Source organism: Hemicordylus capensis, chromosome 1 (genome assembly GCF_027244095.1).
Source record: "Hemicordylus capensis ecotype Gifberg chromosome 1, rHemCap1.1.pri, whole genome shotgun sequence".
NCBI classification, from domain to species: domain Eukaryota; kingdom Metazoa; phylum Chordata; class Lepidosauria; order Squamata; family Cordylidae; genus Hemicordylus; species Hemicordylus capensis.
In genome coordinates, this window is record NC_069657.1 from 409,809,759 (window position 1) to 409,837,170 (window position 27,412).

Below are 27,412 nucleotides of genomic sequence, written 5' to 3' on the forward strand. Positions count from 1 at the left end.
ATTTTTCTTGAAACTTCTTATAATACAGTGGAGATAGGCCTTCAGGTCCTGGTGAATTATTTTTGAGGTTTGTTATTGCCACTTTAGTTTCCTCCATAGATATGGGTTTATTAAGACAGCTCCTATGTTCTTCTGAAAAAAGCTTTATTTGTATATTTTCTAAAAATTGTCTTATTCTTTGTGAGTCTTTCTTATCTTCTTTGTAGAGTTAAAAAAATATAGTGCTACATCATTAAGAAGAAACACACATTGAATCCAGAATGTAACTTGAACAGTTTTTTAGAGTCCATCAACTTCATACCTTCCCTTTAGGTAGAGGGCAGAAGTCATCCCTGGCCACTTAAGTATTCTTAAAATAATGAATACATTGAGATTTTCATTAATAGTTATTTTCTTGGTAATATGTTCTATGGTCTAGTTGCTCTTCTTTTTTAACTAAAAAGTGTTTCAGCATCATGTTAATACAAATATTATTAATAAACACAAGTGATTTTATACAAATATTATTAATAAACTAGTGATTTTTTTAAAAAATAATGTCTTAAGTGGCATTGCTATTTGCTATTTCTGTTCCTTGTGATATTTTATTCCAGTACAGATCAGAGTATAAGACTAGAAAAGGACATGATCAATAAATGTATGTCTAATTAATACAAAAAGTTGAAATAAATTAAATGAAAAATTGATTAGCTTTTCTCGTATTATTTCAGTTGTACTTCAGGGTTAAATTCTATTCTGATTTATAATGAGTTAAGGGGAAAGGGGGAATTTATTTGACAGAGTTGACTTATTTTTATTGTTCCATATTCTTCCTTTTAAAATTCTTGATTCTGAATTTCATTGATGGCTAATTCTTGTTTACTAGCTGATCTCTTAATGAAGCACGTGTGTAAAGAGGCTCCATAGATTTATGCTGGGAGCCTGTGTACAACTCTCTCAAGCCTCCAACACATGTGCAGTTGGACCAGAGGGCTAACACTTATAGTGCTGCTCTGCTCACAATGTGTTACAATCTTGCAAAGTGCTTCCAGAGCATGAGCAGTGCTCTCAAGTGTTAGCCCTCTGGAACAGCAGCACACGTGTAGGAGAACTGGGGGAGTTGCACATGGGCTCCAAGTGCATCCTTACATGTATGCTTCATTTGGATGTCAGCCAGTGTTATTTACTGTATTATACACAAATGATTCATTAAAAATGGTTCATTAAAAAGGAAAGACTTTTTTAAAAAAATTCAGTGACTATAGTGTAAATCTGCAGATAACCTCTAAGCCACTGTAAGAAGTAAGGACATACAGAAAATAAACAGAAAGATACCATGTTTGCAGTTAGGTGTGTACCAGAAAAAACAAACTTTTTATTTTTGACATTTTCATTTGGGTGAATTTAATCTTCCATTCATTTGAATCTGATTTTTCTTCTCATTTTCATTTGTTTTCATTTTCAACAGATTTCAATGAAAGACACAACCAGTCTTCTGATGCCTATAACTTTGTATCAAAATGATATAAACATTCTATTGTTTCCTCAAAGCATCATACCTGCCAGTTTTTAGACAGATTGGGAAAAGGGTCTCTGTTTTCGAGGCAATTTAAAAAGTCATGCAAGGGATACATTTTTCATTGCTTTCAATGGACAATCCAGTTGCCATTTGCTTAAGCCTAAATTCTGTTTTCCAGCCAATTGGCATGATTTTTTCCAAGCTTTCTACATCTCAAATTGATCAGACCTGCCAAATATCAGTCATAGGACACACATTTCCCCATTGTATAGATAATTTGAAAAGTGTATCAATTTAACCTCTACCTTTCCCCCCCTTCACTTTCTGAGACCTATACACAGTGTGCAGCCTGTGCGTGTGTGTGTGTGTGTGTGTGTGTATGTATGTGTGTATATATATATATATATATATATATATATATATATATATATAAAAGAGATTCATCTGTTTTCATTTGCTTAAATTGTTGGAGTAGGACTGGGGAGACCCGAGTTCAAATCCCCATTCAGCTAGGAAACTTGCTGGGTGAATCTGGGCTAGTTATTTATCTCTCAGCCTAACCTTCATCACAGGGTTGTTTTGAGAATAAAATTAATAGTGTACACCACCCTGGGTTCCTTGGAGGAAGAGCAAGATATAAAGGCAAATAAATAAATAAATATTGGCCCTGTCGCAAGATATTCTGAGATAAATTCTTCTCTGAATGTTATTCACTATAATAATGTACGTATGTTATTAAGAGCACAATTTTTATACATTTATTTGTTTTAATTAGAAGAGGCTTTCTTTACCACTATTCTCAGAGTCTTGTGTGTCCATAATATTTGCCACCATGCTGGAGTAGAGAAAGAAATTCCACTGTGTCTCTGATATAGATCCAAGGTTGTTCATAACTTGATCTTTACCACAATTATTTTTCATGATTGCTGTACACATCAGGAAAGCAAAGCAAAGTTGATTTTCACTGAACATTGCTGAAGAAACTGTCTGAGGGTTAGGAAGAATACAAATCATGAAAATGAACTATATTTTGTGAATACATTGCAAAAGTTGCATCAACAAAAAGCATTTTCTGTAATAAATTCAGGTACAGGTACCTTATAAACATTGCTCGTTAGCTTCTCAATTATATTATTAAGATGTCTCTTGAAGCTGTCTGTTTCACTCTCATATTCCTCTTGGTCTTCTATGGTGGAAATTTTCCTTTGTCTCCTAAGGGCTTGAATTCCTCCAATTATAGGAATACTTGAATCACTCAGAGAAATTGGTCCTTTTAATTTGCTCACATAATCTATGGATTTTTCAAAGGTCCTATGAAACCACTCCAGAGAAAACTGATACATATAGTTTATATGAACAAGGTCTGATATTACAAAGTAGAGCACGGCACCTCGAGTTGCAATAGGAAGATAACTTTCACGCAGCTTCCCTATTGTAGTTTCTGTGACTGCTGAAGCTTCAACTCTCTCAAAAATCTCTGTTGAGGTGATTTTTGTTCTCTGCAAATTGTCAATGAGGTCTTGATCATCTAGAATGTGTCCTAAAATTTAAAAACGTTTATTTCATTTGTAGGATAGAATACATCATTGTTGACTAAAAATCCCCTCTACACTTACAGCAAATAAATACCTTCATACAGCTTTCTTCTTGTTACACTTCTGCATGAATCAGTGGCAGTCCAATATCTCTGTATGCCGGAAGCAGGGTGCCAAATGTTGCCCCCCCCTTGTGTACACACACCCTCATCCCCCTCTTCCTCTTTAGCTTTCTTCTTGGTGGCAGCAATACTCACAGCTGCTGCTTGACTTGGTACATGCACACATACTTTCCTCTTCCTTGCCCTTTGCAGCAATAATAGTTGTTGCTGTTTGGTGTGAGACACATGCCCTTTTCTAACTCTTCTGCCTCCTCCCTCATGTACACCTGTGATCATTATGAAAAAGGAGGAGAAAGCAGAAGAGGAGTTCCACATTTCCTGTTCTGCTTCTTCTGCTGGAGAACATGAGGGAAGAGGTGGAGGAGAGGGTGTGCATTGTGCATGAGCCAGATGCTACTGCTGTGAAGAAGGAAGAGGAGGAGGAGGGGAGGACTGTGTCAGAGCAGCTCTTTGCAGCTCTGCTGAGCAGTAGCACTGCTCAGGTAAGAGCTACTCTCATGGTGGGGAATGTCAAAACATTACAGCTAAGATTAGGGTAAAGCGAGGCAGTAGAAGGTATCTCGCCACCCCACTGGTACCCCAATAATCCTCCACTTGAGGCAATCACCTCACACACTTCATGGAAAAACAATCTCTGGCATAAATATCTGAGGCTCTTTTCTACATAGTTTTAAACCTGTAGGTGTTATGACCAACCTAGGCATCAGGGAGAATGTTGGGGTCCTGCTGATTTGTGTCTGTCTTTAGTCATATCTAGTTGTTGTTTTTAAAAAAGCAACATGACAATTGCAAATTGCATTCAGTGTTTTCCTGCCAAATGCTCTAATTCATTAGTTACTCCTCCTGTACAACAGAGTGGAAACAGGAGTGCACTTGCTATCCATTCTACCTGTCCTGTTGCACCAGTCAGTCATTCCTGCCCTCCCCCGCCCCCCACAACTGGTGTTTACATATTCAGTGATTGTCTGAAGAAGGCAGCCTTGAACCTGCCAGGAGTTTCCCAGTCAGCAAGCTTTACTGCGGGTTTACTGCAAGTTTTAATTTGCCCCAAAACAAAAATGATGCAAAAAGTGGGTGTTTTTTTGGTAAAAAACCCAGACATAAATTGGGCTACATTCCAATGCATAATGAAAAACTGGAATCATGTGTGGAGTGCTCCCCAATAGCTCGCAGGGCTTTCAGTGTAAATTTAGACAGTATGTGAATGCACACCTGCCTTTCTGTGGTAAAATTGCCATCTGGGAATGCTCCAGGGCTTCAGATCATGTGGAGGACCTTTTCCTGTGTTCAGCATTGTCTTTGTCAGAAATGCTCTGAATGCATAGATGCCTGGGGATGTGGTTGGTTGTCATGCTGTTATAGGGATGGGCATGATAATGGGTTGTACGTCCCACCTCGTGCATTGGTAATACACAAACAAACAAACAAACAGGGTTAACTATGAAAAGGGCTATTGGGACTGGCTCAAAACCAACCAATGAACTTCATGGCTAATCAGGAATTTGTCTTTAGGTTTCGGACATCCAAACCCAATGCTCCATTAGTACAGAAAGCACCACAATCTAGTTGAAGAAATATTGTTGTCATATCATGAAAAGAATAATTACTTGTTTATCCTATTTGGTGGCAAAATAATATAAATGGTTCAAACAAATGGATATCAAGGATCAATTTTCATTTCAAGGATTTTTGTACATTTTAAAATTTACCATCTGTTTTCTGCAAAAGTCGAAGTGATTTTTGTTCAAGTTCACGAAGTGTTACTAAGTCAGTAGATATGCTTTCCAGCAACTCACAACGCTGTTGTTCAAGCTCAGGTTTTTCTTTAATTACAACAGCAGACAAAAGTTGGTCCTGCAAACCTTGGAATGTTATAGTGAAATTTATCATTGTCACAATATTGCATATTGCTGGTAGAAAATGGGGGTTGGCATTCCGTGTTGTCATGTATAGCCTGAAATAACAACAAACTTCTATAAATGGTAGAAATTACTAATTTAGCATATGTACGCATTACTCAAAAGGAAAATTACTTTTTAATTGCAACTCACATAAAGTAGATAAATGGAACAATTATCCTTTCACTTATGAGCTGCAAATGAAGATGTGATCTAATTTAGGAGATGGACACATGCAGCTATTATATCACACACAACTCATTGTCTAAGATTAAAGGGAATGCCAATTCACAAGAGCATTGCAAGATGCACATGATCCATACCCTGATGTGTTACTAGAGACTGCAATGATGCTTCATATCTAGATGTGCATCACAATATGCAGTCGGGGGTGTAAAGGAGAAGGGATACGCAGGGCCAGAGTGCTGTACTTCTTTGCTCTCTGGCTGTTGGAGTTGGCATGGCTATGCTGGCTGTCACGGAGAGCACCTGCACTTCTGAATTTGCAGTGACACCAGTGTTGCAATTACGTTCTTGTGAATTACTGTTCTTCTCATGGGACAGAGGGCAGCTAACTTTAGGAAAGCCCTTCCTCAGGCACTGAGAAGGCAGACATCATTTTAATATCCAAAGAAGGGGGCCTTTTCCTTTGGCCCCCAGGCATAATACTTGAAATGGATGTACTCCAAAAGAACAACAACAACAAAAATCGTCAAGGGAGCAACTAGGTAATTTTGGACCCTGGACTTAATGGGCGCACACACACACACACACACACACACACACACACACACACACCACCATGAAAAATAAGCATCATCTCCATGTACATACACACACACCATGGTTTCACACAGTGTTCCTGAGTCAGACAAGCCTGGCTAGAGTGGAGAGCAGCAAAAGCTAGGACAATTCTGGGGGCACCAGCAGGGAGGAGGTGGCAATCTCAGGCAGTAGTGGCAGGCATACATTATGCAGCACTCACCATCTGCAGCACTGCTCTCCCTCTGCCCCTTTGGGCTTCCCATGCCCACTAAATGGAAGAGCTAGGGATTGGCGGGCAGGCAGGGAGCGCATGCTCCTAGGATGCTCTGCTCCAAGCAGGTGATCATTCAGTGGGGGAGGCACAATGGGAGAATCTCCCATTGGCGAGTGCCAGGCTGCTGGCAGGGAGGAATCTTTGTTGATGCTCAAACTGGTGGTGGCATGGGGAACAGATTCCTGGCAGGCCATAGGAGCGCTGATGGGGCCCCATGAGAGCAAGGTCCACACAGACTTGGGACCCAAGGTCTGGGGAGAATGGTGCCAATGGGTATTGTCTGTTCAGATCAGTTCATGTTCCCCATCTCATGCAGAGTGATGGTCTGTAGAGCCAGACCACTTGCCTGCCAAAACCCCACAATTCTATAGTTCTTCCATTGTGGCAACTTATTTATGAATTATTCTCAGGATCAAATAACACTGTACATTTTCCAGTAGAAAACAGTCACAGATACACACAATAAATCAAATATTAAAATATGTTATCGCTTCTCAGCCTTTTGGCTGAGATCAAGTGTAGTAGCTTCTCGGCCTTTTGGCTGGGAAAGCATTCTCTACTAAAGTCATCTATTATTAAGTTAAAGTTAAGGTAGAGAAATATCACTGAGAGCAGTTACCTAAAATTATGGTTGTATTCAATTTCAGAACCTCCTATTCTGATGAATTCTTGCCCTGCTCTCTTGTAGATTTCCTTTCTTAAGATAGGTTTCATATTTGGATCCAATGTTTCAGTAACATCCTAAAAAGCATCAAACTATGGTTAATACTACAACAATCTTCCTCCCTTGCCTAAATAGTGCCAGCTCTAGAGGCGTCCTTAGCAAAAGCATTTCAACATTTTTAATGCACTGGCAGCATGCCCGTCCAGTTCAGGCATTGAAGAAATTAGTAGTGTTGCCAAGTGTTCATCCAGAGATAGTGCTTATACTTCAAATGCATTGAGTGAAGGTGCCAACTCCCTTTCCCTTTAGTCCACCATCTTTCCAACTTGCTGTGGCCATCAGAATTCTAAACTTTGCCTCACATCAGGCCAGGAAGGAGTGCAGAAGAGGAGACCAATGAAAGAACAGAGCTGGAGGGATAGTGGCTGTAGCCATAATTTGGTGTAAGTGTATTTAAAAGTACAGATATCTGGACTGGAGCATCAGCAATTAGAGCTAATAGTAGTAGTAGCAGCAGAGACTTTAGTAGTAGGAACAGCAGGAACCATAGTAGGAACAGCGTAGTAGGGACTATAATAGTAGGAACAGCAGGAACCGTTACTACAGTTCTCTGGAATGAGTGATGCCTGAACAAAAGTTCAATTTGTTCAACGGATTTCCCATGGAAATATAACATATTGGCTTAACTTTTCCAGTCTATAGTTTTGTTATAGGTTATGGAAGAACAAATAACATTCACTACTACTAAAGGTAAAGTGTGCTGTCGAGTCGGTGTCAACTCCTGGTGACCACAGAGCTAGGTGGCCAGATTTGGCTTTTTAAAAGCCAAATTCTGGCTTACGGCCCATTTGACCCACGAGTATACCCCTTAGGTTCTGGCCACCCTGCCACAGAGCCCTGTGGTATTTCTTTGGTAGAATACAAGAGGGGTTTACCATTGCCATCTCCTGCGCAGTATGAGATGATGCCTTTCAGCATCTTCCTGTATCACTGCTGCCTAATATAGGTGTTTCCCATAGTCTAGCAAACATATCAGCGGCGATTCGAACCGGCAACCTCATGCTTACTAAGAAAGTCATTTCCCTGCTGTGCTACCAGTCCCTAATTAACTGCAAGCAAAGTTGCTACAGGAATTGATGGAATAGCTACAGAAATATGGAAAGCAGCAAAAGAAGAATCAGTCAAGGCTCTAACCAAACTATGGTGAACATGGTGAAACAGACTAGTTCGAGATCGGCAAAGGAGTAAGACAAGGCTGTATACTTTCTCCGTATGTATTCAACTCATTTGCTGAACATATACAGAGAGAAGCTGGATTGGAAGAAGATGAGCATGGTTTTAAAGTTGGAGAAAGAAATATCAATAACCTGCGCTACGCTGATGACACCACTCTGATAGCTGAGAATGCAGATGATCTGCAAGCTCTAGCAATGAAAGTCAAGGAGCACAGTCAAAAAACTGAACTACGACTAAATGTAAAGATGACTAAACTAATAATAACAGGTACAGCAACCAGCCTCAGAATTGACAATGAAGACATTGAAGTGGTGGATAGCTTCTGCCTTTTAGGATTGACCATCAACAGTTAAGGATCCAGCAGTCAAGAAATATGCTACAGACTAGCACTTGGTAGGGTTGCAGTGAAGGCCTTGGAAAGGATATTTAGATGCCATGACGTGTCTACACCTACAAAGATTAGAATTGTTCAGACCATGGTTTTCTCTGTGACAGTCTATGGATGTGAAAGCTGGACTTTGAAGAAGCAAGATAGAAAAAGCATTGACGCGATTGAATTTGGGTGCTGGAGAAGACTTTTGAGGATACCATGGACAGGCAAGAAAACAAACAAATGGATCATAGAACAGATCAGTCCAGAATTTTCACTTGAGGCACAAATGACCAGGCTCAAACTATCATACTTTGGACACATTATGCGAAGATCCAGCTCCCTTGAGAAGTTCATAGTGCTAGGAAAAGTTGAAGGAAAGAGAAGAAGACAACCAGCAGCAAGGTGGATGGCCCCGATGAGAAACCTTAAAGGCCAAGTTGTAGACAGATTATCCTCAAGAGAATCTATCTATGTGGTCGGTAAGACTCGAGACTGACTTGACGGCACTTAATCAATCAATCATATTTATTTTAAATAGAAATTATAATCATTTAAGGATAATGAGACAGGAGACTCTATTATGCTAATTAATATATTATAAATGTAAATGTCCTACATGTTAACAGTCAAATGTATTTCAGTGTAAATCTTTAGTATGGATATCAAAAACAACTTATTATGCACACAGAATAAACATTGCTAATTGTCAGGTGATTGATTCCGAAGCATATAATAATGCCCATATAAAGAAATTTGATATTTTCAAACATATATATATACACACATTACTTTTGTTTTGTTTTTAATTTTTATTTAATATTCAGGAGGATAAAGCCATGTATAAAACAAATTGCCACAAGATAGGCTGAATACGAATGGTGCTTGTTGCATTCTACATTATAATGCTTTCTTGGGGGTGACCGCTCCTCACAGAAAAGTCTGAAATTTAACAGATGTTTCAGTTGACTCATCCTTAATTTAAATCTAATTTAAGGGAGAATGAAATCAGCTCTAGCACTTTAAATTGTTGCCTATTGATACTATTAAAAGGTTAATCAGCATTTTTCAAAACTTCCATACTTCTCTGGTTACATGGGTACTCTAAATTTATATTTACTCCTCTATACTTTCTCCATTGCCAAGTTTACTTAATAGCTGAGTAAGCAGTCACAGCAGAAGCTGACATACCTGTAGCAGGACTGATTCGCCAGTACGTGTACAATTTTCAAGCATCCTTATATAACCGGCATCTGTAACATGAATTTGTCGCAATCTGTTACCGGCCATTTGACATATCCATTTGTAAGCCTGCCTCTCGGGATCAATTAGCAAAGGCCATCGCTGTCCATACTTAATATGTATAGCATTTTCTGTGGAGTACTCATCAAGTGGCAAACCTGCATTTTGCCATTTACGGATCTAAAAAACATTAGGGTAATATGTATATAATAATGTCAATCATTTTTGTTCCATAAAAACAGGTTGCTCACCTGTAACTTATGATCTGGAAGTGATCCGTTGTATTCATGATGAATAGTTCTGTGCCTGCACAGTGACCTCGCAGATAGATTGACTCGCTCCTCACCACACCTCCAACTGCCCTGCACGTGCTCTGTGCTTCCGTTATTTTTGGCAGTTGGGGCATGTTCTTGTTCAGTTTCTTGCAGACTGCCAAGTGTTGATGATCCTCCCCCCCCCCCACACACACACTTTTTAAAAAATTGATTGCGAGGAGGCTCGGGTGGGATTTATGAATACAATGGATCACCTCCAGATCATAAGTTACAGGTGAGCAACCTGTTTATCTGGATCGTGATCCATTCCATTCATAATGAATGGGTGATTAGACAGCTCTGCATCTAGTGCCTTTCCAGTGCTGTCTCTGGGTTTTGGAAAAAGGTTAGTATATCCTCATTTAAGTGGAATTCCATTAATACTTTTGGTCTGAAACATGGATCTATTCTCAACAACACTTTGTGTGGATAAAACTGAGTGTACGGGCGGTCAGCTCTTAGCGCCACTAATTCACTCACTCACTGTGCTGTAGTAATTGCAGCTAAGAACACTGCTTTTAAAGTCTTTATACGCAATGTCGCCTATCCTAATGGTTCAAATGGGCATTCTGTGAGGGTAGCCAGCACTAAAGACAAGTTCCATTGCTGCACTGGTCTCTTTACAGGCGGGTACAAGTTATTCAAGCCTTTTAGGAATTTCTTAAATTCCTGGTGGGAAAACACCATTGTGCCATCCCATCCCTTGTGTTCAGATGATATAGCTGCCAAATGGGCCCTGAGTGACGTGTTTGCCAACCCTTCCATCTTAAGAGTTGTCATGTAGAGCAGGACCTGCCTAACTGTTGCCTTTCTTTGGAAATATCCCCGTTTTCTTGCATGCAGCTTGAATCTTCTCCACTTGCTACTATAGTTGCGCCTCGTTGAGTACCTTCTATTATTCAGCAGAATTTTATCTAGTAGCAATTCAGCAGAATTTTATTTTTATTTTATTCAGCAGAATTTTATCTAGTAGTCGATTCTCCATGCTGTCAAACTTAGTGTACCTACTTGCGGGTGATGTAGCGATCTCCCATCCTGGCTCAGCAGATCTGGCTGGTTCGGAAATTTGTGCTTAAGCAATGGGGCAAACCACGGTTGTCTGGGCCACCACAGGATCACAATTATTCCCCTTGTGCCATCCCTAAATATTTGTGATAGGACTCAAGTTATTAGTGGCTGCAGAGGAAATTATTCATTATTCATAAATGATCTAGAAGTAGGGGTAAACAGTGAGGTGGCCAAATTTGCAGATGATACCAAATTCTTTCAAATCCAAAACGGATTGTGAGGAGCTCCAAAAGGATCTCTCCAAACTGGGTGAGTGGGTGACGAAGTGGCAAATGAAGTTCAATGTTGGCAAGTGTAAAGTGATACACATTGGGACAAAGAACCCCAACTTCAAGTATACGCTGATGGGATCTGAGCTGTCAGTGCTTGACCAGGAGAGGGATCTGATGATATTATAAAGCCCTTATACAAAACAATGGTGCGGCCACACCTGGAGTACTGTGTACAATTCTGGTCACCACATCTAAAAAAAGACATTGTAGAACTGGAAAACGTGTAGAAGAGGGCAACCAAGATTATCAGGGGCCTAGAGCACCTTTCTTATGAGGCAAGGCGACAACACCTGAGGCTATTTAGCTTAGAAAAAAGATGACTGTGGGGAGACATGATAGAGGTCTATAAAATCATGCATGGTGTGGAGAAAGTGGATAGAGAGAAATTTTTCTCCCTCTCACATAACACTAGAACCAGGGGTCATCCCATGAAATTGATTTCTAGGAAATTTAGGACCAGCAAACAGAAGTATTTTTTCACACAATGCATAATCAACTTGTGGAATTCTCTGCCACAAGATGTGGTGACAGCCAACAACCTGGAAGGCTTTATGAGGAGTTTGGATAACTTCATGGAGGAGAGGTCTATCATCGGCTACTAGTCAGAGGGCTATAGGCCACCTCCAGCCTCAAAGGCAGGTTGCCTTTGAGTACCAGTTGCAGAGGAGTAACAGCAGGATGGAGGGCATGCCCTCAACTCCTGCTGTAGGCTTCCAGTGGCATCTGGTGGGCCACTGTGTGAAACAGGATGCTGGACTAGATGGGCCTTGGGCCTGATCCAGCAGGGTTGTTCTTATGTTCTTGAATAGGTAGAGCAGGCCCTTGGTCCATACATATAGGAACGCATCGCCCAATGAGCCCCTGCCATGTCCTGAACATGAGCAGTATCTCTGACATTTTTTGTTTGCAGCAGTTGCAAACAAGTCTATTGCCGGCCAACCCCATTTGTCGAAGACCATTTTCAAATATGTGCTGTTTAGTTCTCACTCGTGGTGTTGGTTCCTTAGAAGCATGTGACTGAGCTCGTCTGCCTGCAGATTGCCTTCTCCCCTTATATGTATTCCTGATAGGTGTATGCTCAGATTCACATACCAATTCCACAAGTGTTGAATCAGGAGGCAGAGAGAGCATGATACTGTGCCTCCCTATTTGTTCAGATGTGCAATTGCTATTGTATTGTCTAGGTGAACCTGTACCACTTCTCCCTGCAGGAGTGGTCTGAATGCCTTCAAAGCCACAAAAACAGCCAATAGCTGGAGGTAGTTTATATGCCTTTGCTTCTGTTGCGTTGTCCATTGACCTTGCAACCCAGTGCCTCCATTACTTCTCGAGGTAGAGTGAGCTATGTCTGCTGGCTGTCTTGGTTGGGGTGGAAGTTCTTTAGATACCACATTTGCAGTGTTCTCATCCACAGGAATGTGTTGCAAACTGTGGAATTGCAAGACGCCATCAACCCCATCAGCCTCTGGATCACTTCTGCTGGTTGCCGAGATTGTTTGGTGATCAGGTGTATTAGGTCGTTTATTTGCTAGTATCTGTCCAGTGGCAAGTAGGCCCTCTTTGTCTGCATATCCAGCTCTGCACCTATGTAGCTTATCCATCTTTGCGGTGTTAAGCATGACTTTTTCCAGTTCACTTTGATGCCTAGGTCCTCCAAGGCGCAGTACAAATTGGATTTGTGAAAGTAACTTTTCTTTGTCACTGCTGACCATGAGTCAGTCATCTAAATATGGGAAGATCACAACTCCCTTCGTTCTTAAGTATGCCAGTATGACTGCCATTACGTTTGTTTGTGAACACCCGTGGTGCTGTTGACAAGCCGAATGGCAAAACCACATATTGGAATGCTGTATCTCCTGCTGTAAACCTTAGATACTTTCAATGAGCCTTGCATGGAAATATGAATATTTCAAGTCCAGCGTGGCTGCCCATTCTTCTTTAGCTAGAAGAAGCACTTGTCATCCTGAATTTGCGAGTCTGTATATACAGAATGAGCTCTCTCAAGTCCAATATAGCCTGTATCCCCCCTCCTTTTGGGGGATTTGGAAATAATGGGAGTAAAACCCAGACATCCTCTCCACCCACCGCACTGGCACAGTTGCCTGTTTCTGCAGTAGCACTGGTATCTCCTCCAATAGAACTGGGGGTTGGTTTCGTAAACTTTATCCCCTGAAAAGGAGGCAAAGCTTTGAACTTTATTTATTTATTTATTTGATTTGTATACCGCCCTTCCAAAATGGCTCAGGGCGGTTTACATTGTGTAACCAGACTTTATGATCTTTATAACCCACTAGTCTGATGTTATGTTGTGCTATGTTTGCACATGACTTGCCAACTTGATGGATTTGCTGACAAACACAAAGCCGATGTTGTGAGCCTTGCTGTGTATTTTGATTTTTTCCCATGTTTCAATTGTTGTGTCAGTGGATTCCACAAAGAGCCCTTTAACATCATATGGTAAATGTTCCACCCTGTCCCGCATTTCTTGCTGCAAATTTGTGGGACGCAGCCAAGCATGGCGACGCAGGGTTACAGCCGTTGTCTTCACTCTTGATCCTGTCTCTGCCAAATGCTTAAAAGTGCTGAGTAGCTGCCTAGTCACAGCAGTTGTCTTTTCATATGTCTGTGCAAACTTGTTCTGGAACTCTTCCGGTGTCATTGTAGTTGAGTCCTGGAAAAGTACATCCCATAAATGATGTCCATATCTTGCCAGACATGCAGAATAATTTACTATATTTATAGCCAAGCTGGAAGTGGCATATACTTTTCGTCCCAATACATCTATTTTGCTTCCTTCCTTTTCAGAAGGAGTAGTATGCTGCTGCCCCCCTTTTGAAGAGGCTGCACATTCCACAACCAAAGAGTTTGGCACAGGATGCTGCATCGGGTAAGTGTTGTCCTCTTCTTGTACCCTGTACAACCCCTCTAATTTTCTCGATGTCGGTGTAGATGTTTGCAGCACCTCCCACGCTGATTGAGCTGCCTTTGTGATCGCAGGGAGCATAGCAAGTGCCACTGGGTGTGTCACCCTTGCCTTAGCCATCATGTTATAAACTGGGTCTTTAAGATCAACCGGGTTGCTTCAGTACCAACCCCAGAGCCTCAGCCATTTCCCTTATTTGTGCATGATAGGCTTTCAGCTCTTCTGAGGGTGACAAAGAAGTCTTAGGCAGCACTTCTGCTGGTGGATCAGGTTCATCACCACCTGCATAATCCATCTCCAATGAAGCTGTAGTGTATCCATCCTCCTTTTCTTCATCCTCATCTTCTGGGAGTAAGTCTGGGAGTGCTTTCTTCCTTGTTGCCTTCTTAGGTTGCACTGGCACTTGTGGCTGCTTAGGTGGAGTCAGTGTTTGATTAGCAGTAGACGCCACTGTGGGCACTGTTTCTGGTTCTCTAGCAGGTGCTGGAGTTGTATGCAATGCCGCATGCTGCACCCTTTGCAAAGCCTCTTGCTGTACTTTCCAAATTTGATACTCTGTGTAATCAGCCAGGTAGACCACTGTAGGAGTGTGCCCAAACCCACAGCTATGAGTGATTTGGCTGCACCGTATGCCCTCCAATATACTGGAGGAAGTTAAGCCCTGAGTGGCTGCATACTGTAATGGTGTCTTCATGGGGCATAGCCTGATCCTGGACGTGCAAAGAGAGAGATAGGTCTTGAAACCCTTGTTCGGTCCGCCATTTGTCTCAATGGTGACATTAGCCGCATTGAATTTCTAGTCATTGGCATTATGTGTATAAGTTTAATTGTTGGAGGCTGTATTCTTACTGGTGACATTGTCGGGGCTTTTGGTACCAACAGCATTCCCTCATCGGCATTGTGCTCGATATCAAGAACCCCTCTCGTGAATCCTTGGAAAGTTGAGCCAGATGGTGTACTGTCAGTGGATTCTAGGATTGCAAGCAGTGATGTTGTCTTAGGGTCTAAAGCAACATCCTCCTCTCCTGCCACCTCTTCTCCAAAATCCACATAATCCACTGTTTGGTAGGTTCGCTGTGGCATTCCTGCTGGTGAATGTATAGGCATTTGTGCTGGAGATAACTCTGTCGGTTTTGGTGCTCTGTTAATGTTGATATCAAGGACAGCACTGCTTTCAATGCCATAGTTTTCGGTCTCAGGCAAGTCGATGTAAATGGTGCTATGCCCTACACTGATGCCGGTATTGTAGCACCCAGTTCCTCATCCGAAGTTCGAGTCAATTGAACCACTGTCAGCGATGGCGTACTCATCCAGGAGCCCACTTTCTTAGCCTGCTTTCTAGGAGGGGAGTCCTCCTCCTCCTCTTCCGTGGAAGAATGTCTATGTTTTCCATGTCAGTGGTGTCTTTAGACTGCATTGTAGCAGGTTCCACCAAAGGAGTAATGTCGGTGCATGATCCTGTGCTCGCTATCGATCTCGACGTCGAAGGGTACGTCGGCCTCAGTGTCGGTGGCCAAAGTGCCTCATCATACAAGGCTGCCTGTAGTAGAAGCGCTCGGTTCTTTAATGTTTGTTTTGAGAACGAGCAGCATATCTTGCACGATGCCAGATTATGCTGCTCTCCAAAACACAGCAAGCACGCATCATGACTATCCGTAGTCAGCAGCTTTGCGTGACACTCTGTGCAGCGCTTAAAAGTTGTTTTTGCTATTGGCTTAGAAACCTTGGGGGTTTTTTTTGGATGGACTTAGCTAAGAGAGTAGTAGTTTAACAGTCCTTTGTCCGTAGGTGTTGTTCCAATCTGCTCACCACCAGACAAGTCCAAGGCTGGCTCCATTTATTTTATTATTCCTTTATCTGTACTGAGTTGTTGTTATCCTTGTCAGTCCCTAGTCCTTTCCATTTTAATCAATTTTTTTTTTACCGAGGAGACACTTAGGCACTCTAATAGAAACTGAACAAGAACATGCTCCAACTGCCGAAAATAACGGAATCATGGAGCAAGTGCAGAGCAGTTGGAGGTGCAGCGAAGAGCTAGTCAATCTATCTGCAAGGTCCTTGCGCAGGCGCAGAACCCATTCATTATGAATGCAATGGATCACGATCTAGATCCACAAATGACTAAACACATGGATTAATCCAGCAAATAATACAAGTGGACTTTCACCCAACTAATTTGCTAATGTGTAATCTGTAGAAACTATAGATTGAAGAAGAAGAAAATAAACAGCTTCCCAAGAAGTCATTTAATTTAATTATCTTAAAATGGTAATCCTCATCCCCACCTCACCGCCAATATATTGCTACCTCATTTTTTTCTGTCATGCAGTTTACTAGTGAATAATTTGGGGATACTGGAATATTGTTCTCATGACAGAGTTTCAAACACCCATTCACTAGCTGCTGACGATACCCAGCTGACAACACTCCACTGTAGACAATACATGCTGCTGAAACAAGGGAATCGCCCACAATTCCTTTCAGTTTTTCATCAAGTTTATTAACAGATTCCTTCCAGCGTTCCTAGGATATAATAAAAGAATGTTTATAAAATATTACAGAAGTCAATATTTAAAGATAAATATTTAAAAATGAGACAAACTAGCTTCTGTACATGTAATATCATTTGCAACCAGTTTTATGATTTGCTATACCACTACCAATATTTATATACCACTTTTCAACAAAGTGTTTTACATAGAAAAATAAAGAAATAAAATATAAGATGATATCCTGTCCCAAAAGGCCCACAATCTAAAAAAGAATCATAAGGTGGATCACTGAAGGGATGCTGTGCTGGGGTTGGAGAGAGCCAGACTTTCCCCATGCTAAATATAAGAGCATCACCACTTTGAAAGGTGCCTCTTTGCTCAGTTAGCAGGGGTCTTTGCTATACAAGCAGATATTTGCTTAGGATGGGAAATTCCAAATGATGGCCCAGTGGGGAAATGACTTGCCTAGTGAGCAGGAGGTTGCTGGTTCGAATCCCCCTGGTATGTTTCCCAGACTATGGGAAACTCCAATATCAGGCAGAGGGATGTGGGAAAATGCTGAAAGGCACCATCTCACACTGCGTGGGAGGATGCAATGGTAAACCCCTCCTGTATTCTACCAAAGAAAACCACATGGCTCTGTGGTTGCCAGGAGCTGACACTGATTCGAGGGCACAACTTTACCTTTAAGAATGAAGCTATACCAGTGTTTAAAGTATACTAGTGAAGTAAACTATTTCAGCAAAATATCCATTATTACAATGAGAAAAGTGGCCTACATTCTGACTAAAGCTGTGCATGTACAGCCAAGAACAGTATGCATGCATCAGTGGCATCCCTGTTTCAGCAGTGCAGGGGCTTGCGTGCATAAGGAGCCATATTCCCAATCTCTCCATCCCCTGGAAGGACTCTGGGGACATATTTGTGTATTGTGCAAAGTGCTACTTGCGGAAGGGGATATAGACGAAAAATCCTGGCAGGGAGGGGGGCATGCACAAACCTCTGCACTGCTGAAGTGGGATGCTACCACTGCACGTGTCCTTTTGTGGGGGAGCCACACATGCACAGCTTTAGTCAGAATGTCAGCCAGTGTGTATGGAAGGCAGGTTGGTAGACGGCAGGGACATCTGGGGTTTGTGCCTTGAGTCACATTCCACCTTGCCATGAGGTCTTTGATTCTGAAGATCAGGCCACTCTGTGAGCAGTTCTGTGATTGGATTTTGTCCCTTAGTACAGCTCTTAGCATATTCCCTTAGAACTGAATTGTGTTGAGGTTGATTACTTATATAGCAGTGTATTTCAGGAGCTAACCCATTCCCATTCCCATTACAGCAAAAGTTAACAGGTCTCAGGTGCAGCAGCTTGTAAATAATAAGCATGGAGATTCATATAAGGTTACACTAATCTACTTTACAAGGTTACTAATCACTAAACTACTTTATAAGGTTACACTATTCTACTTTACTTATCTACAAAATGGCAAATGCGCTTCAATATTGGCAAGTGGAAAGTGATGCACATTGGGACGAATAACCCCAACTTCAATTATACGTTGATGGGATCTGAGCTGTCAGTGACTGATCAAGAGAGGGATCTTGGGGTCGTGGTGGACAACTAGTTGAAAATGTTGACTCAATGTGCGGCAGCTGTGAAAAAGGCCAATTCCAAGCTAGGGATCATTAGAAAGGGGATTGAAAATAAAACTGCTAATATTATAATGCCCTTATACAAAACAATGGTGCAGCCACACCTGGAGTACTGTGTACAATTCTGGTCATCACATCTAAAAAAGGACATTGTAGAACTGGAAAAGGTGCAGAAGAGGACAACCAAGATGATCAGGGGCCTAGAGCACCTTTCTTATGAGGCTGGGCTACAACACCTGGGGCTATTTAGTTTAGAAAAAAAGAAGTCTGTGGGGAGACATGATAGAGGTATATAAAGTCATGCATGGTGTGGAGAAAGAGGATAGAGAGAAATTTTTCTCCCTCTCACATAACACTAGAACCAGGGGTGATCCCATAAAATTGATTGCTGGGATATTTAGGACCAGCAAATGGAAGTATTTTTTCACACAATGCATAATCAACTTGTGGAATTCTCTGCCACAAGATGTGGTGACAGCCAACAACCTGGAAGGCTTTAAGAGGAGTTTGGATAACTTTATGGAGGAGAAGTCTATCAACAGCTATGAGGGCCACCTCCATCCTCAAAGGCAGGATGCCTCTGAGTACCAGTTGCAGGGGAGTAACAGCAGGAGAGAGGGCATGCCCTCAACTCCTGCTGTAGGCTTCCAGTGTCATCTGGTGGGCCACTGTGTAAAACAGGATGCTGGACTAGATGGGCCTTGGGCCCAATCCAGCAGGGCTGTTCTTATGTTCTTATTTAGAAGTACATGATGATAGGAGGCTACATGGTGGTAAGAGAGAGACCTATAGAAGCACAGTGCTCAGAGAGAGAGCTAGAAGCATTCTGGGAAGAAGTAAGTCACTCTGAGGAAATTCCTGAATACATTCTATCAAAAGAGGGGTCATAGAGAGGGATAAACAGGAAAGAGGAGACCGTAGCTTCCTATCTCTACTCCCAATTCCCCTAGTGGTCATTAGGATTACTGGTGCAAAAGGTTGATGTCATCTAGAGCTAGATCTCCAACAAATTGTTGCCATTCACTACATGATGTACTCAGGGATACGCCTGGGGTCTGGACTCAACCTCTTCATGTCGCCTTTTTCTGAGACAGGGTGGCTGGCTTTGCTCATGGCAAGCCATTCATTTTGTCTCGTATAAATTGGAGTATCCAATACCCAACCAGTTCCTATCTGAATAGACCAACTCTTCATTTACTTACCTGAATCTGAATTCCTTGCCCACACTGGTATATGAAAAAAAACCCAGGTTGCTCACCTGTGACTGATGATTTGGAAGAGATCCATTGACATCCATAAGTATAGGTTCTGCACCGGCGCAGGGACAATGCGGTAGCCATGCCTCAGCTTGTCGAGGCATCCAAGCCCCACCCACATGCCAACAGCGTGCTATTTAAGGGTGGACTGGGTGCCATGTTCCTCAGTTCTTGGACGACCACCATGGAGGACAACCATCCAGTTATACATGTAAGTTCACTGACGCTGAACAGAATAGGCCAACGGCCTGCACACAAGTACACGCATTGTGGAGCATACTGCAGAGGAATGGTTTGGGAGGGTCTTATGGATGTCAACAGATACCTTCCAGATCATCAGTTACAGGTGAGCAACCTGTTTATCTGGATCGAGATCCATCAAGATCCATAAGTATGGGTGTTTAGCAAGCTCCCCAAGGAGGAGGGTGCAGTAGTGGTTATTGTAACACCCTTTTAAGTACACTTCTCCCAAAGGTAGCCCCAGCAGCAGAGCTGTGGACCATGTAGCCGCTTTGCAGGTGTCCGTGAAAGATACTCCTGAGAGGTGTGCGGCCAATGAAGCATAACCCCGGGTGGAATGGGCTTTGATTGCTTTTGGAGGCGTTTTGCCCTGTAAGTTGTAGGTGAACCTGATGAGTTTGACCAGTCAGTTTGACCACCTTTGCCTTGAAATGCAGGAGCCCTTGACCATGCCCTTGTAGGCCACAAAAAGGCAGTTGGAAGATCGGAAATCCTTAGATCATGCGAGTTAGAACAGGAGACCCCTGTGCACATCTAGGGATTGCATGGAGCGCTCCAAAGAGGTTGTGGGATTCCTGAAGAATGTGGGCAGGATATGTGGTTCAGATGAAAGTTGGAGATGATCTTTGGTAAAAAGTTGAGTCTAGGTGCATCAGGACTTTATCCGGATAGAACCTTGTATATGGAGCAACTATTCTCAGAGCTGTAAATTTACTTACACATCTTGCTGTTATTGCAACCAAAAAGGCAGTCTTTAGGGAAACAAGCTTCATGAGTGCAGTTGTCATAGGCTCGAATGGAACTTGAGAAAGTGACAAAAGTGGGTAGACATTCAAGAGCTCTTTCAGGAAGGCCTTACTTTCTCAATGTGAGAATAGGGTCTTGCCATCACATCCCGGATGTTTTGATGAGAGGACTGCTAAATGCACCTTCAAAGAGACATTAGCCAAACCTTGAGTCTTCAGTGTAGTTAGATAAAGGAGAACGTCCCAAACAGATGTTCGTCTTGGCAGGAAATGGTGGGCTCCAGCATAGGCTTTGAACCTGAGCCACTATCCCAAGTAGTTACACCTAGTTGAGGCCTTTCGTTGATTGAGTAGAATGAGGTCTAGAACCCGATTTGCCAAGCGGTCAGACGAAGAGTTGGAACATCCGGGGGAGGACGTATCCGTTGTCTTGGGACAAGAGGTCCAGTACTCGAGGGAGATGATGGTAACAATTCTTCAACAGTTTAAGTACTTGTGGAAACCATGGCTACCTGAGCCACCGTGGTGTCACAAGAATGCCAGATGTTGGTGAGGCCAGGAGACAGGCAACCACCTAAGTTGATTATAGGTTGAGGGGGGAACATGTAGGGTGTTTCCCGGGACCAGTCCTGTTGGAAAGCATCTCCTAGGGATTGGGGGTCATGTCCCACCCTCAAGCAGAAGTGAGTGTACTTTGTGTTCAAGGAGGTCGTGAAGAGATCTATGGTTGGCTGTATCCAGTGGTCGAAGAGAGGAGCGATGTATTCCATCTTGAGTTCCCACTCGTGTTGATGTTCTTGTAGTAATACTCAGCTGAGGCAGTCGGCTAGGACATTCTCCAGGCCCTTGATGTGGATTGCTACTGGCGAGACGTGATGCCAGATACACCAGTGCCACAGTTGAACAGTTAGGGCACACAAGCTTCGAGACACAGTCCCACCCTGGCAGTTGATATAGGCCTGGGTATTGTCCAGTTGTATTTGGACAACTTTGTCCTGAATTAGAGGTAGAAAGGTCTGTAGTGCCTGGAAGACAGCCAGCAATTCCAGGAAGTTGATATGCAACTGGGCCTGGTGTTGGGACCATTTTCCTTGAACTAGTTGACCTTTGCAGTGAGCCCCCCACCCCACTAGGGATGCATCGGTTGTCAGCCAAATTGAAGGGGATGGTATCTTGAACAGGAGGCCATTCAGGAGGTTCCTGATATCTGCCCACCAAGACAGTGATATCAAAATCTGTAGTGGCAGTTCTAGGAGTTTCCGTTGGTTGTCCGTGTTGGGGTGGTAAACCGAAAGAAACCAAAGTTGCCGTTTCCGCATCTTTAGTCGAGCATAGGGTATTACCGCATTGCAAGAAGCCATCAGGCTGAGGAGGTGCTGTATCTGTATAGCTGGCTGGATCTGATGTTGCTGGAAGAGGTGAACCAGATCTCAGATACACAAGTATCTGTCTTCTGGCAAGTATGCTCTTTGGGTTACTGTGTCCAATACTGCCCCTATGTAGGTGGTCATTTGCACCGGTTCCAGGTGGGACTTCCTAGGTCTTGGAGAAGAGATAACACATACTGGAGCTGCGAAAGTAACTCTTCTCTGCTTTTGGAGGTCAGAAGCCAGTTGTCTAGATAAGGGTAAATTGAAATGCCCTGGGTTCTCAGATGGGCGATCACGACTGCCATACATTTGGTAAAGACCTGAGGGGTGATGCAAAGTCCGAAGGGCAAGACATTATATTGGAATACTCGGTGGCCTACGATAAGCCACTGTTCCCCCTGGAGAAGTGGAAATATCTGTTGCAACGCCATCATTCGGAACCTCCTTACTCTGATCAGCTTGTTCAGGTGGTGGAGATCTATGATAGGGCTGATTCCCCCATCCCGCTTTGGAATTTGAAAATAGTGGGAATAGAATCCCTCCCGCCTGCACGCCTATGGCACTGTAGTGATCGCACCCTTCTCCAGCAGTTCCCCCACCTTGTCCTGTAAGGCTTTTGACGATGGAGTGAACTTCATTCCTGAAAAACGAGGGATCGTCTTGAACTCTATGGTGTATCCTAAAGATATTATCTTCAGGACCTAGCAGTCTGATATTATGTGGTGCCATGCAGGGGCATGGCTTGCCAGCTTGATGAAGTTGCATGGCATCGGTGGTATGTTGTTGGAAGCCGCTTGCCCAGATGTTAAGGCCTCCACAGGCGGGAATGGGGAGTAGAGCAGTGCCAGTGGGTGATCCTGAATTTCAAAAGTGCTTCTGAGACTTGAGTTGCTTAGAACGGTGAGTCTGCGAGGCTTTGGCCTTGAGCTGATAAGGGTGTCTGTTATAAGAAGGATATTGTCTTCTAAAATCACGGCAATCTTGTTGCCGGAATGAAGGGCGTTGCCTACCAGAGTAGGCACGATACTTCGTGCTATAGGTCGAGGTTGAAGCCTGTGATATGAACGTCTTGGCTGTGAATTTTGATTTCTTTAGCTGTTCCATCATGGCGTCTGTGGATTCACTAAAGAGTCCAGAGCCATTAAAAGCCAGACCTTCGATTTTGTCTTTCATATCAGTCTGGAGGTTGGTAGAACTTAACCAAACGTGTCTGAGAAGGGCCACAGCAGCAGTCAGGGAGCAAGATTCAGATTCGGCAAGGTGATTTGCAGTGCTCAACTGCTGCCTAGTTAGATCAGCAGATTTTTCAAGAGTCTGTTGGAACTTCTTTTTGAAGTCTTCAGGGGACAAGGTATCGAGATCCCCCTGAAGAGACTCCCAAATGCCATGATTGTACTTGGCTGTACAGGCTTCTTAGTTTGCCACCTTGATTGAGAGACATGAGGTGGAATACATTTTTCTTGCTAACAAGTCCAATTTCCATCCTCCCTTTTCAGGTGGAGTCGTGTAGCATTTCCCAGATTTCGAGGAAGCAGCACAGTTGACCACAAGAGAATTTGGAGCTGGGGGCTTCAAAAGGCAGGTGTTATCTTTCTCTTGTATGTGGTATAGGCTCTCCGACCTCTTAGACATGGGTGTGGATGTGTGGAGCACCCCTCAAGCACATTTGGCATCCCTCATAATTACTGGAGGCATGGGCAAGGCCACAGGCTGAGTGGATTAAGCCTTAACCATGAAATTGTAGACTGGGTCATCAATTGTAGATAGTTGTGACCGCAGGTCCAGGCCGAGTGCCTCCACCATGGCACACACGTGTTTGTGGTATGCTTTCATCTCCTCATTTTGAGAAACATAAATAAGTGGAGGCACATCCACGGGAGGATCTACTAAGCTGTCTACATCTTCCAGGTCGGACTCAAAGTCAGAAGAGCCATAGTGTTCAGAGGCTGAAGCTGTTGAGGAAGAGGGAACAGCTGTCTGAGTCTCCACTGTGGTATGTTGAGAAGGAGATGGAGCACCTGTCTGGGTACCAATGGAACGCAAGGAAGGCAAAGCAGTCTGTGTGGTTTGCTGAGCTGTCAGTAAAGGTTGAGTCTGTGATGTTCTTGAAACAAAGGGAACCACCTTGGTCTTGGAGGTCAGTTGTGCCAACGTTGAGACCAACAAACATGAGGTGAGTGGAGTATAAGGTTTCCAGGGTCTCGCAGTTTCATAGTCATACGGGGCACTCAGAGAGCAGGTGCCCAGTACGGTTGCCACCATGGTGGTGGTTGAAGAGGATGCATGTGAAAAGCCACAGGTGTGCCAAGTGTCATGTAGGTGTCCTGCTGACAAGGTGGATGCCAGAAGTGGTACCGGAGTGGGAGGGGCCTCAGCTTCCACGTCCATGGGAAGGAAACCTTTAAAAGTGGAAGTCGATGTCGAGTGCTAGAGGATGAGTCCAGAATAGACAGCAAGGACTGCCCCGTAGATGGGCTGAGAGTTTTAGTAGCATTAGTATCTGCTTCATCATCGTTGACATCGAAGGTTGGTAATGGCGGCTGGCATCAAGGAGACACTAGCATCAACATGGAGATCACAGGAATGTGAAGAGTCACTGTTGGAGGAATAGTGTTTCGAACGGTCGACGGTACTGAGGACAAAACAGGTGTCAGAGCTGGAGATAGAGAGCGGGCCCTCGATGTTGAGATTGCCGGTGTTGACGTGCAGAAAGATTGAAGATGTTGGACCGCTGTCAATGCTGAGGCATTGAGCATTGGTTCCTGATGCCGAAGAGTGGAACGGTGTCAAGGGAGGATTTTGCATCGACGAAGGTGATGGAGTATGTGTCAAATCAATAGTCTTCTGGAGCTTGCTTGGTGGAATCGAAGGGGCCTCCTCAGAAGCACACCACTTTGCCAGCTTAGAGGCACCCAGCGTCAAGATGGTGTCCTGTGTACATTGTGTACACAGGCTTGGTTGTCTTAGATGTTGAGTGAGAGGATCTCAACATCGACGTTGACCGTGGTTTTCTGTTGTGCTGATGATGTTGAGGTGGACATTTTTTATTTCAGGTGATTTCATGTCAACGTCGGAGTTGAAGCCAATTTTGTAGATTATGACTGATGAGATGACAACAACAGCGGGGCTGAAGCCGATTTAGGAGGCATCTTTGATGCTGAAGTAGACGGGTGTGGTTCGCCAGGGTGTCAGAGGGCTCAAAACCTCATCATAAATGGCGACCCGCAGATGGTGCCCTATTTTCCCGAGTTGGCTTGGAGAACAACAAACAAATTTTGCTGGAGGAGACATTGTGCTCCTCACCCAAGCAAATTAGGCACAGATTATGGAGATCCTTCGAGGGGAGTTCGGCTTTACAGCCCTCACACTGTTTGAAGGTTTTCTTCTCTTCAGCCAAAATGGGGCGCGCGGTAGGGTAGTCAGGTCCATTCCATTGGTCAAAAGCCAGTCAAAGTCCGTCAGCCAAGCCAAGTCAAATCACCAAAACACAGTTCATCAGCCAGAAGAAAAGGTCATACACTAAAAATCCATTCCCCCTCCTCTCTCTATATATATATAGAGAGAGGAGAGATGAACTCATGGAGGAACTTTTACCAATGAGAGGAGCGGCAGACCAAAGTCCAAACACAACGGCATTCAGAAAATAACTGAGGAACATGGCACCCAAACACAACGGCATTCGGAAAATAACTGAGGAACATGGCACCCGAACCTGATGGGTATACTCATGAGTCAAATGGGCCATAACCCAACATTTGGCTTTAAAAAAGCCAAATCTGGCAACAGAGCACCCAGCCTGCCCTTAAATAGCATGCTGTCGGTGTGTGTGTGTGTGTGGGGGGGGCTTGGACGCCTCAACAAGCTGAGGCATGGCTACCATGTGGTCCCTGCACAGGCGCAGAACCCATACTTATGGATCTCGACAGATCTCAATCCAAATTGTTGGGAGTTCGTTGACAGACAGACGTACAGGTTGACAGACAGATTGTGCCAGTGTTGGGATAAATACCTTTGTGTAAATATTTAGGATAAACAGGGGTGATCCAAAGCATTGTGATGCCTGAGATGAAATGCCAAATGCTGATTTGCCCCTGGTGGGGGCCACCCCCTTTTCAAATAACCCTTTCAGGCTCTGAAAGTGGTATGGGAGAGGGGAGGAGGGGAGGTTGCCAGTAGCCTCCTCTTCTTCTTTCCTTGAACTTTTTGCAAGCTTTGCAAGGAGCATAAAAAAAGGAGGGCAATGTCTCTCTTCTCCCTGCAATCCTTGCAAAGTTCACAAGGGTCAGGTTGGTTCCAAAGAGTTGCTCCAATGTTGGTGGACAGTAGGTGACAGAGGGGGAATATCTCTGGATCCCTGCGGGTGCTTGAATAATTTGCTGCTTGAGCAGCGGTGGCCCACTGAAAGCCAATGCCTGAAGCAAAAAGCACAACTTACGAAATGGTGTGGAGAAGTGAACAACATGGGAGGCAAAAGCTAAAGCAGCAAGGGAGCTGTATCTCTTGTCTTCATCACTTGGCAGAACATCACAGATGACAGGCTTTTTGAGTGATTATATAGACCCCATGGCAAGTTACCACTTGGTAAATGGTCATCTTTATTTTTCACCCACCCAAATAAGCCTTATTGACTGAAATCTCCCTGTCACTTATATGTAGGGAGAGTACACTGTACCTCAAGTAATACTGCACCCAAAAACAGGAAGAGTACACTGCGCCAGAAATGCTTAATAGAAATTTGCATTTGTAGATAAAAAATGGCATAAGTCAAGAGTAAAGTAGGCTATATGGCATGAGAAAATCCCTCAACAGAAAAGGTAGGCTAAAAATGTAAACTAAGAAGCCTAACTCAAATTAGACTCAAATATTAGAGCAAAGTGATAAAAACTGAAAGTCAATACCGTCTCATCCTTTAGAGCTGTGCTTAATACAGATGCACAGTGCAAACGGTGCATTGTTTGATTTTTTCGAGCAGCTAACACTTCTTGCTCAGCAATACTTTCTCCATACATTGCTTCTAAATGTTGCTGATGCTCTTCAATCTGCATAGTTAGAAATTTGAAGCTTGTAGTGAAAAAAATCATATTGCAGCAATACACATTGCTGTAATTTCTCACACTTTTATTTAGACCTTTCTTTAGAAAACTTTGGATCAGACTAGGCATTCACAAAAATGTGCTTTTAAGAGGCATGTGTCCTACTGGATTTAGCACAAATCAACATTGAGGGTCTAGGCATGACTGGGACTGCAGTGTGAGAGGAGGGGGAAATTAACTCTTTGCTTCATGCTGTTGCCAAAAGTCACCTCCCTGAAGCAGCCATTTGCCCCCAAAGCAGCTATTTGCATGAACATGGAAATTGCTAACCTTCTGCTTCTTGATCTTCCGGATCAAGATTGGGCCCCAGCAGCCATTTTTTGTTAGATAAGAAGGACTTCTGGCTGTAAACATGCCTCTTAAAAATGTCTAGTTTGACCCACAGAGT

At 43.3% G+C, this 27,412-nt stretch overlaps 1 protein-coding gene across 14 annotated transcripts in view; it reads right to left on the minus strand.

The window, feature by feature from the left end:
- DNAH14 (dynein axonemal heavy chain 14) overlaps positions 1-27,412 on the minus strand; it is a 477,343-nt gene that overhangs the window by 51,390 nt on the left and 398,541 nt on the right. For all 14 annotated transcript variants that reach the window (XM_053307834.1, XM_053307849.1, XM_053307840.1 and 11 more), the window contains 7 exons: positions 26,830-26,970; positions 16,489-16,704; positions 9,554-9,784; positions 6,712-6,833; positions 4,865-5,109; positions 2,596-3,038; positions 2,290-2,485 (listed from right to left, as the gene is read on the minus strand). In XM_053307834.1, coding sequence (XP_053163809.1) covers positions 2,290-2,485; positions 2,596-3,038; positions 4,865-5,109; positions 6,712-6,833; positions 9,554-9,784; positions 16,489-16,704; positions 26,830-26,970 — 1,594 coding nt within the window. The remainder of the gene's footprint in view (positions 1-2,289; positions 2,486-2,595; positions 3,039-4,864; positions 5,110-6,711; positions 6,834-9,553; positions 9,785-16,488; positions 16,705-26,829; positions 26,971-27,412) is intronic.